Source organism: Theobroma cacao, chromosome 9 (assembly GCF_000208745.1).
Source record: "Theobroma cacao cultivar B97-61/B2 chromosome 9, Criollo_cocoa_genome_V2, whole genome shotgun sequence".
Lineage (NCBI taxonomy): Eukaryota > Viridiplantae > Streptophyta > Magnoliopsida > Malvales > Malvaceae > Theobroma > Theobroma cacao.
The window spans coordinates 32,105,832-32,118,336 of record NC_030858.1 but is presented as its reverse complement, the minus strand read 5'-3'; the positions used below and the strand labels follow the sequence as shown (position 1 = coordinate 32,118,336).

General features: G+C 33.0%; 1 protein-coding gene across 1 annotated transcript; it reads left to right on the top strand.

The window, feature by feature from the left end:
• On the top strand, positions 2,069–4,198 carry LOC18590099 (LOB domain-containing protein 1). Its single transcript, XM_007015424.2, has 2 exons — positions 2,069–2,466; positions 3,505–4,198. Exons 1-2 carry the CDS (start codon positions 2,077–2,079, stop codon positions 3,853–3,855), a joined length of 741 nt encoding a protein of 246 aa, XP_007015486.2. The 5' UTR covers positions 2,069–2,076; the 3' UTR covers positions 3,856–4,198.

Sequence of the window (12,505 nt, the reverse complement as noted above, 5' to 3'; positions counted from 1 at the left end):
CCTAGCTACTTATCAATTAGAACACTCTTTATTAAAAGAAATGACTTAATTTGTTCCTCAAGAGTAAAACCAAAACCAAAGCTGGCTTGGGTGTATTTTCTTTAGTGGCCTTATGGTCCACACGCAAAAGACTCTTTTGAGACACTAGTGGGAGTGGAGGTGGAATTGCCAAGAATATTTGCGTAGTCTAACTACTTCTCCACCGCAAAGTTGAAAGCTTCTTTAACATTTTTTTTCTTCCCCTTTTTGCTTTCCATGAGGTGGAAATTTTTGGTCACTTAGGATTACAACTTAAATTATAAAGTAATCAATGATTTCGATTTTTCAATAACCATTAAAAGGGTTTTCTTTCTTTTTTTTTAAAGTAAAAGGTTTAGAGATGTCACAATCCTTAATGGCAGCTTAATTAAGACTTTTTTTGTAATTGAAGAAAGGGGATTTGAACTCTACTCTTTAGATGGGAGATTATACATCAATTAATAAATTACATATTTAAAATGCAATGACAGCTTAAGACTTGTTATCCAAAATTTTCTTTATTTCTATCTTCATGTGCACATCGAGCCAACCGGCTTTTACCAACTTTTGCTCCTTTTTTCTTCTAGCTGCCTTGTTGTTTTTTTGGCTCACGTGCATTGAAGTATACTTATCAATGCAAGATCGTATTTAGTTGGCCCATATGTATTGGATTTACGTGAAATTTTGTGAGAATTAAGTTGTTTTATCTTGTTAAAAAATGAAAAATCTAGTGTCGTTCTCATAAAGTGGGCAGGTCATTGGGTGGTTGTTAAGGGGTTAGAAAGATGGCATTGTCTGATGTAGGGGGCAGCAACCCCAATAACTGGCGCCAAAGGAAACCGGTCTCAACTGATTTAATCTAAAGACTTTAGCTACGTGGCCTTCTGGAATTTGGGACACCAAGAAGTAGTTATTTGTGGACCAGTTGAGTATAATTTGGCTTATTTATTTTTCTTCTTTCTTTTTTGATAAAAAAAAATAATGTTAATCAAGCTCTAATAATACGTTTTAATGTCTTCTCACCTTTGAAACTTTTATATAAAAATTGAAAAGATAATGGCGTAAATATGAATTACATTTATGATTGAGAGAATTGGATACCCTAATTTTACGTTAATAACGTGTTGAAAGGGGTATTGGCATAAGAATTCAGCATATGGGTGATTACAAAGCATGACTTTTTTTTTTTTTTCTATCATATGGTTTGAAAATGAATGTATGATTTGAGTCCAAGAAAGTTGGAGACAGGGTTAGAAGAAATATTTTCTTTCTGGAACAACCATTACTCCTGAAGTTAGGCAGTGGGCATAGAATTTTACAAAGAAAAACGAAACGTTCATTGAGATCATAATAATTTTTGGTAAAGGGAGAATAGGAAAGAAAACATATTAGAAACTTCTCTCTTAAAGCAAAGTTAATGTGAAAGGAATGATATGGTAGACATTGCTAATTATATAAGCCAATTAAATTATTAACTTTTTTTTTAGATATTTTATGTTATTGATTGTGCATGTTGGTAAGACCTCGTTTAATTAGCAAATGACTTCATAAATAAAACTAGAAAGTCCATAACAACGGGAATTTTGAGGAGATCTTAATATGATAAAGTATCATAAAAAGTTTATTACAATAAACAAAAGATTTGGAATGGCATATGAGTAGCTGAAACTAACAAAATCAACTTTTTAGAAAAAAAAATTATGCATATTGATAGGCTTAGTCCATTTGCCACGTTTAAAGTTTTCCTCGCATATTTATCAAAGGGGGATATTTCTTGTGAAGAAAAAAGGAAAAGTATTTAGGAGTAAAATAGACAAGGGAAGCTAGGGAGAAAGAGGTTTCAAACTAGAAGAGTTATTTTTTCACGCAATAAAGCCAAAAATATGTAAAATCATGAACCTAACGGAACTAAAGAAAAAACAAATTGGGTATGGTGAAAACACAGCACAGCAGCCAGCCAGCCACGCAACCTAAAAGATTTTGAGCTAATGATGTCATGTCTTATACTACATGACCTCACTGTTTTGCCTCATTTCTGGTATAAATATACCCTCCTCTATGCAAAAGCAAACCCCAACATTGAACCCCCTACCACCTCTTCCTCCTCATTTCTCTCCTTTGCACCTAAAAGCCTTAAAACTCATGTTTAAGATGGAATATACTGAAGCAACTCCTCCTCCTCCTCCGACTACTACTACTACTACATCTTCTCCTCAATCTCTTTCTCCGAATTCTTCGAATTCGTCGTCTTCTCCTCCTCCTCCTCCTCCTCCTACTACTACTTCAACTCCACCGGTTGTTATTAGCCCTTGTGCCGCTTGCAAGATTTTAAGGAGAAGGTGTGCTGATAAATGTGTCTTGGCACCTTATTTTCCTCCTACTGAACCAGCCAAGTTTACCATTGCTCATCGCGTCTTTGGTGCTAGCAACATAATCAAGTTCTTGCAGGTAGTTTATTTGTTTGGGGTTCTTGATGATCTCCCCTGCAAATTGACATTCACTATTCCTTTTGTTACTTCTGGTACTAGGAGATTTCTCAGCAAGAGAATGGCTACTATAGCACTAGTGTGAAATGGTTTTAAAAGGGTTTTGCTTTAGTGCGTTGACAAATGTGACAAAAAGATACTCTAGTAATTAATGGAAAAAGTCATTTAGTGGTTCTTCTTTTTTGGGTGCATTTTAAACAACTTTGTTCCTCCTCTATTTTCGTTTAAGTATGGATTCATCAAAACTAAAACTTAAATATGTTGTAGAGAAGTAAGATTTGGTTCATACCATATGGTAAATCACTCTGTATTATTGCTTGTTGTCTGAGTCAGAAGTTCTAGTAGTGCTGGATTTGGAAAATCTATCCTCTCCAACCAAAACGGGGTTTAAGAGTCTTTATGGAGGGGCTAGTGGCGTAGGCTGCAGGCTAAGCTAAGAATATGACTAGTCTAAAAATAATACGCAGCTCCACGTTTTCTATCTAATAAAATCTGAGTTTATTTGGAACAGCAAATTGAAAAGCAAGTTACATGGTTTGTTTACATAGGGACGGACACAGCATGTGGAAACGACCCTACTCTCTGCATAAAATGTTTGACACTTCCTAATGCCTCTCTGACTCTATCTTTTTTTTCTTTTCTTTTGAAAGTTAACTCTCTTGACTATTTCAAGAAATATAAACGTACGAACTTCTCCTACACATTGCATTTTCCATATATATGGAATGAGGAAATTGACTATACTCCATGAAAAATGTGCTGCTCACAGTTCCCAAATCAAATTTCCTGTAACCTGAGTGGAATTAGGTTCTCTTGACTAATAATATTTCACTTTTCCGGATAGTCATCAATAGACATAGTTAAGGCCCTATTCATTTGTTTACATTTGGGTTTCGTTAACAGACTGATTTGATTAGTTGTTAAGGTATAGTTGTAGACTTCTCAATATAGTCAATAATTTAGATGCTAATTAAATGAGTGGTGGTTCTGGATTTTTCAGGAACTTCCAGAGTCTCAAAGGGCTGATGCGGTAAGCAGCATGGTTTATGAGGCTAGTGCAAGGATCCGAGACCCGGTTTATGGGTGTGCAGGGGCAATTTGCCAGCTGCAAAAGCAAGTCAATGAGCTCCAAGCACAGTTAGCCAAAGCTCAAGCTGAAGTAGTCAACATGCAGTTGCAGCAAGCTAACCTTGTGGCTTTACTTTGCATGGAGATGGCACAGTCTCCTCAACCAAATTCCCAGCAATCCGTCGACACTTTCATCAGCAGCCCTCCAAGCTACCAGAGCAACCCAGGCTTCCTGGAAGACAATAACAACTTAGGGTCATTATGGGAGCCTCTTTGGACATGATTAATGCTTAGATCGCATAGCTGCTTTGAGAAAGGTCCCATGAAACTCTCCTAACTCTAAGCCAATGGCTCCAAAGAAGGAGAAGTTGAAGGACTACATTAGATTAATAAATTTAACTTAGCGATAGGTTATAATGTGAGCAAAAGATATATGGGGGAAGTGTAACGTAGGATCTAATCTCTTTGTTAAAGCTAGACGAAGTAGATAGGTCTTTTTCCTCCATGTAACTTGCCATGTTTGGAGAGAAAGAGAAATATGTACCCTATTTTCCTAAGTTTATAATTCCTGTGCTGATTATTGAAATTTTAACAACTTTTAGGTCACCTACTATGATTACTTAAAATTGATGTTTCAATTATTCCTTGTCAAACTAGCTTTTGACCATCTCTTTCCTTTGCTCTTCACTACGCTTGCCATCTATGAGCACTAATCTTCTTGCAATATTAAGGAACTAATTAAACAGCCGAGCTAGCAACTACTTGTTTATCGATTTTGCCAAGACACTCCCAAAACAACTCCTTGTTGATATCAATCCTTTATCAGTATTTTCAAAATCTTCATTAAATTATGTGAGATTCTTTCTACTATCTAAGATAATACTTTATGCGAAAGTAAAATGATTCTTTAATAAATTGATACAAGTTAAACTTACGTTAATTCATACTCACTTTTAAGAGTCTTATTTGTTTAGATCTATGGATATTCGAGATTAAATGTGCTTCTAAATCATTGGTGCATTTTTCTAATATCATCAAGGTCATGATATGGCCATTGGCAAGACCAATCCTTTTCTAAGACGATGAGCAAATTGATTAATATTTAATAGAGAACCATATACAGTCATGTTCCATATCATGTGTCTTTTCCAATTCTATTATTTTCCTAAGTTTGACTAAGTTGGATGACAATTTAACCTTTCGAAAGGGAACAACATTGAAGAGTCCATCTCAGCTTCAGCACCACAATTTTGTTTAATTGGATTCTGCACCACCCACTCCTCTTCCAGCATCCCTTCACTGGATGCGTCATAACTTACATATATAAGCTCTATATTGACAAGTCCTTTTCCCATCCACATGACGTGATGCTCTTCCATACATACATGTTCCATATCTATGATATTTTCAATTATTATATGTATTTTTTTAATTTATTTCGTTTAAAAGACAAATGATCGTGAGATGAAGGGAAATACAGTTTTCCTTTCTCTAAATCTTAAAATGGAATAAAATAATACATGATAATCTCATTATATTCCGTAAACTACGTCACTTTCGTATTAAGATGGCAATTCAAAATTGCAAATTACAGTCTCAAGATCTATTTAATTGTAAAAAATATATCTAAAGGACAGATTAAAATTACCATTGCAGACTTTTTTTTGAAAAAGAATGAAAATTCTAGGAGTAGCAGGTTCACCAAAGTCAAATATTATTATAATAATTACATTTATATAGTATAATATTGTTAACAAAGATGGAAACCTCTAGAATATGATGGATAGTGTGGTAATTACCACTAGCTAGGCTACATATGCTTTAGTCCACGATGCAGAAAAAATGAGTTCCTCAAGTTTTGGCATCTTCCCTGGTAATAAGGTTGTTATCTTGAGCTAAACAGAGCGGGTCCAGAAGATGTAAGTACTGGCAGTACATATTCTAAAACCGTACCGTATAAAAATGATTATCAATTAAAATAGGCGTGTTTTAATCATGATTAGATGTCTTTAATCTCCTTTTAACATTTGGTTCATGTAGAAAAATGGACCCTTTCAATTGGATTATGCAATCTCCTGTGTAAAAGAAGCAGCAGCACACGTGGTAATGTTGATCTTTGGATTAACTTTTGTTCAAAAAATTAATGATGGGTTGGGAGCTTTGTCCCCCCCGCCCCCCTTAAACGCGTTTTCGGAAGTATAATTCAAATCATGTGCTTACCACGTGAACTGATGCCGAGCAAGGGATACACCACATTTTTCATTTGTCGGTAACAAGGTTTTTTTTGAGAGAGAGGAAGAAGGCAGAAATTCTTCATCCTTTACCCAACATGCCATTATTTTCCATGCTTGCAAGGGGAAACATATCTTGTTTCTTTTGACTAAAAAGTGGGTTGTAGCTCTCTTCTCCTGTTCTTTTCTCTAACCCTTTTCTAAAATAAGATCGGAGGTTTTAGAAAAGTCAAAGCAAATCCAATGAAACCAACAGTTCCCCATGTACTACAAATATTATGACAATAGCTCTCCTTGGCATGACTAGTCATTTTGTCATTGTATGCCCATTCAATTTGCTACAAAGGTAAGGATGAATCCAAAAGAAATCAAAGGTGGAATGTTGGGGGATCTCTTGTACTTGTAGGACTAGATCTCGTTAGTCCATTATGAAAAAAAGCATGTGCTTCCAATAGTCATTAGACTACTAGTTAGATATAATTCATTTGATAATCACGCTTATAATAAAATCCTACGTAAGTTAATCTAATTACACCTGAAATCTAACTCTGAGATCAACATTGTAATCAAGTTAGATCAAAAAATGCAAGACAGAAGCTGTGAGAGAAGTTGAAACATGGCTCCCACTCACCTCTCTGACCATCAAATTAATTGTGAGTGAAATTAAAAAGAGGTATAGTCTCTATAAAGATTAAGAATCAAATGCCCTTTATAAGAGTCAATCTAAATATTACTTTAATTACCCATATTTTTATGCACTTTCTAATTATAATAATCACGTGATGGATATTTCAGATTGGTTGGACACTTAGTCCCTCTAAAGGGGCACTTGACCATTGCATCAAAACCATGAGGTCCAAAAGTTGGGAACTCGTGGCCAAGAATGTGGATTTATACTCTGTTTTTTCTTTAACTAGCTAAAATCTTGTTGCTGTTGCTGGTAATGAGTCATTAGCTTTGTTCAATAGGATAAAGCCACATGCATGGTATATTACTATTATATACATGACATTGGATGGAGTCTTGGTTTTTCTCAGTTATTGGTGAACCGCCCAGCATGTAGCTAATAGCATTGCTATATAGGACGAAAAATTGGGTAGTTGTGGGCGTGTGAGCCCCTGCTTACCGGCTTCTCTAGGAATTCTAAAAGTGCACAGCGAAAGGGGCATTTGAAATTTTATCGGCAGTAAAGGTTCCATTCTATAGGTTGAAGGAACCTTTATGTCGAATTAACCTTTTGAAAGGCTACGACTCTCATTGCCAATATTTTTTGCTAATTTCCATGAGCTATTTAGAGAATTATTTTTTGTGGATAAGAGTTCTATTATTTCACTTCAAACTTTACATTGAAAGAAAATATAAGGGCCGGAATGCCTTCTTTAGTATATGAAACCCTCGAATTCAAGATATTGTTGTCATTTACAAACTTTCTGCCTTCTTAAATGATTAATTAACGACAATTTAGAATAAAAGACTATACATCTTGTCACGATTCAATGCCTGCCCAGATGATTTCAGATCATGTGCTTTGTTTCTTGGATCATTTTTCTTCTCTGAATTGATAGCTATGGAGCTCTCCCACCCATTCCCTTGGATGCTAATTGCATAAAAATGACAGCCACGTACCCATTTATTCGATTGTTATCTAAAACCCAATATCATGGTTTCGGATATGTATGTGTATATCAAGCTAAAGTCCATAGTCAGTATATAAAATGATAATCTTTTAACTTATTCGGACATTTTTCTTACACGTTTCTTCTTAATAAAAAAACAAATGGGTCTTCCTCAAGTGACTTTATATGGTAAACTAATATATTCAAGGCAATCTATATTAACAAACTTTGGTGTTATTAATGATAAAGAACCACTAAAATGGTAGTGGACGTAGATTGATTTATATTGTGGACTGTAGTGGCATTAGGTTAAGCGTATAGTTTAAGGGTACGTGTCAACCTAATCAAAATGATTCAAAAAGATGAGACGAGATATAGGACAAAGGGCTGACAGAAAGCCATGTTTAATTGGAGTAGAACGAGACCATTTGAACAGCAATCCCCACTTAAATCTAATAAAGAGAAAAGCCAAAAAACTTGAAGTCAGTATGGATCTTTTTCCCGCTTCAAAAGTATCTAACCTAAAAAATAAATAAAGGAAAACAATACCATATGACCAGTTTCAATGGACAACGAGACATTTATTTTGAACCATGGAATTCCATGGTTAGATATACAGATCCTTCCTGCTATATATATATATATATATGTCAACATAAGTGTCAAATAATTAGGTAGTGATACCTCATTACAACTTGCTACATCAATATATATATATTGATCACAGAGCACATGGCTGCATTTGGGATTTAGAACATACTATTTCTTCATCGACACAATTGTAATTACGTCTTATTGATATTTTCATAAGACAAAATTAATTTTGATCATCAATTTAAATAAAATTATAAGTTATAAAATTTACAAATTTCCATACATGAAATTTATTTTAGGTTTTAATTCTATATTATATTATAAAAGATAATCATTAAAATTGATTTTTTTCATACAAATCTATATTAATAGTATTTTCCGTAAAACACTCTTAAAATAAAGTATATCGAATGTAATCATTAAGATACCGATAAAAGCTTTTGGGTTTCATTGTCTCGTAGTAACCTTTTTGTTGTTTGTTGGCATCCTCTAACCTTTATTGCTTTTAAGATTTGGCCGTGGAATTTTGCAAGCAATATCAGGTGTGTGCTCCGGGAGAGCGCAGTCTTTGGAACTTCACCTGCTGTCTTCTCACTGTAACCGATACAAATCATGATCACCCTTAATCCGTGTGTGGGTTCTCACTGCATCTCGTGCGGCTGATAATCGATTGCAGGCTGTGTTTTGGCCTTTGATTTATGAAACACTTCCCTAAAGTTGGAAAACAAACTATGAACAAAAGTTGCTTAATTAATTTCAAAGGGAATTAACGCGTAAAATCATTTACCCTTCCATCCTTTTGTAAAGGACCCACTTATCTTTACTTCATACAAACTTTTTAATTAACGCGGAAATGTTCATCATTCACTCCATAATATATGTTTCTCTTTATTTGGTAAAAGGCTTTATATCCTTTTTCATATACTTAATTAGATAGCTAGATATCACTACATATATACATATTAAATTTTTTGAATGAGCTCTATATATGTGTTTTGAAACTTATATTGAATTAAGAAATTATGAGGCCGTACCAAAAATATAAATTTAAAAAAAAAAACAAGTATTTATATTGGATGTGAGTCTTCAAAAATGGCTTAATTTGAACATTGAAAGTGTACGAAATTGTGACTTATTATTTAAAGAGAAAAGTCATGCATGGTATGCCAATACTTTCACACTACATCTTGGACATAAAGCTAATAACATATGGTATAATCTTCTAATATTATAAATTATTACCAGATCAAGATGAAAATGTCATATATTTTATTAATTAATCTAGACATGAAACCTTTTTTTATCATGTATTACATCTTAATTTGTTAAAATTACAATGAACATGATAATCAACAGGCTTGATGGTATATCTATATATATATATATATATTCTCCTCAGTCATAGGAATCCAAAAAGAAAAAGGATTTATATAATAATTTTCATTACAAGAGAATTTTTGCTTCTTTTAATAATATATAATATAATTTATTTATGAATGGAAGCTTTTTACTGTCACAGTCAAGAAAAGAGAGATGTCGGGACCAGTTGTTTGCCCTTTTTCTACCTACGTTTGGTTGCAAGTCAGTCGTTCAGCTCATATTAGTACATAGCATTATCATTTTTTTTTAATTAAAGATACAAATTTTTGGAAGAATTCGGATCTCAATAGGAAAAGGAGGAAATGCTTGTTTCTAGAAGAGGCTTGGGGGCCATCAGTACATTTCATTGACCTCAGAATTGGCTGTAGCAATTGTTCATTGCATTTTCAAACATAAGGGGTAATAGCTGCATTTGAAAGCAAAACTCATAAAGCTAGCAATTCATTTTGGAAAAAAAGAGAAAGATGGCGGCAGAAATTTCAACAAACCTACATTTTGTACTGAAAATTTGGTTGAGAATCTAGCATTTATGAACTGCTTTCTTATTGATTTAGCATATTAACGCGGCATTGTCAAGCAGAGGCAGATGAGACTGTTATCTTTCAGTTTTTAATTTTTTTTTATTATAATATGTATAAAATCTGATATATATATATATATATATATATATATAGTTGTGTCATTCTTAATTAAATTAAACGGTCTATTATGAAATAATATAACTTTTTAATTATCTTTCATGTAAAAGCTTGAATCCGTTATTGTAGTCAAAAGTTATTATAAAAAGGAGTCAAACATGCAAAGGAAGACAATCAAGTTTTCCCAGAAAGAAACAAAAGCAAAACAAACACAGTTTACCGGCAATGGTTTTTACTTTGATCCGAACATTAAACCCCAACATGGGAATTACCTAGGGCAACAGTTTACTCATAGATTACTTAAAATTGAATAATCAAATGTGTGAATTGGACTCATTATCTCAACCGGTGGAGTTACAACGAAAGTACCTTCACGGCAAGTTTTTCAAGTCAAGATCAAAAACAAAGAAGGTGGCTTACTATTTTTTCTCAAATTCTGCAATATAATAAAGAACCTAACGGTCTGAGAAGTGTCAAAATAGTCAACTAGTCTAAGCAAATGCTGGCATGTGCTTTCATAAGTTATTCATAAAATTTATATGTTAGGTGATCGGAGGTAGAAATCCTGCACATATGGACACGAGTAATTGTTGAACTGACTCTTAATCTGATGTGAACCCAATGAAGAGAAGACTTTTCACTTTGAATAGATGGTTAGCTGACTCCTAGCGGTTTCTCGCAGGCAGTTGGAACTTGGAAGGTCGAACCGGGTGTCTGTCCAATTAGATACATTAGCTTCTCCTACTAAGAGAAGGAAAATTAATTAGTTCTAGTATATATTGTAAGTATATAGCCTATCAAAAGGTGATATTTAGGCTGTGTTTAATGGCGTTTTCGATAAAAACATCCGTTAAAGACGCTATTAGCATGATGTTAATTGGTGTTTTTAATCTGTTTTTTAGTTATCTTTCAACGTATTATGTTTCCAGTCTTTTGAAACTTCTTTGGTTTTTCTGGGTTCTTTGATTCGTGACAGTCGTGTCTATCCATCTGGTATATAGATTGCTACGACTGCTTCCAAGAGAAAGAGAGAGTGAAGATGGAAACAGAGTAATTGGAAATGAATTTAGGACGACCAAAATATGCATTTGATTGGATTAATGAAACTTAGTCTTAAGTGTGAAATACTGAAATTATGAGGCAAATGGATTTGGACTTGAACTGAGAATATGTATATAACCTCACCAATTCAACACTTAATTAAATAGCTATATCAACCACTGATCGGACTATCAATCCCGTTTGCTTTTCAATTAGGAAAAATTATTCAGCTGGCTGGATTAAACCATGGAGTTAATGTCCTAGGTTACATGATTACTTACTAAAATCACAATCAATCAAAGTAATATAAATATCTTTATCTAATTTATTGTAATTAACTGATTATCATGTCATCACCTATGCGTTACTGCAGAACTTAGCAATTTGATTAGCAAGCCAAAAGCGCAAACAAAAGCTAAAAAAAAAACAAACCAAACCAAATTAAAGATTTGTCCAGACCCAAAGTAGAAGCAGGCTCCTATTAAGATTATGCTTTTAGATTTAGATGAATTATATAGTAATATAAGTAAATATATCTGACATTTCAAATTAAATTAGATAATCAAACAAATAGTACCTTAAGTAGGTAAGGCAACTCACGAAACAATTCAGAAAGTCAAATAAAGACGTGTAATCTAATTTGACCTTTTAGATTTAATTATGTATATTTAAATTTAAATGTAAATTATATTAGATTAAAATTAAAATTTAATTTGAATATTATTAATTCAAATTAAATCCTTTATTATTATTTTTATTTTATAAGTTCTATCTAAATAGACTATTAGCCTATAAATATCCCACACCCCATTTGCAAAACATCGATCATTTTATTTTCTTATTACATTTCACCCATGATTGTCGGTTCAAGTTTTTTTTCATATTCTATAGTATATTTTAATTCATATAAGAGTTGACTGGCTCTTTTTGGGCTTCAAAGAATTTATTGGGCTAGGGCTAGGCTTCCTTTTGGGCAGGAAAAGGATCAGCATTGTAAATGATAAAGCTGTCCATAATTGGATATTAAATTAAATATATGTATAAAATAAATAATTAAAAATACATAACTACATTTTATTTATTTCAAAAACATGTTGTGCATAAATCTATTCAAATGTTTATTAACAAATTTAGACATAAGGTCTATGAGAAATAACCACACTACTATAGTTAAGAATGACTCATGAGTTTTTATCAAATTAACTCGAAAAAGTATGTTAAACTTGTTAATTAAATTTAATAAATATGTTTGAACCTTGTTTTTACGATGATTAATTTCAAATAAATTTTGAATGAAGGTGTCTATAGATCAAGTTGGAGTGAGTGTGGAAGAGGAGGCCTAATTATTACAGAAGGAATCCAAATTTTCTTGTATATCCGAATTTTATAAAGTCATAAAATAAACTTATGTAAAAATAATAATATCTTAATTA

Coding starts and splice junctions, on each gene's coding strand:
- LOC18590099 (XM_007015424.2), top strand. CDS start 2,077: ATGCAAAAGCAAACCCCAACATTGAACCCCCTACCACCTCTTCCTCCT. Junction 2,467..3,504: donor ACATAATCAAGTTCTTGCAG/GTAGTTTATTTG, acceptor TGGATTTTTCAG/GAACTTCCAGAGTCTCAAAG.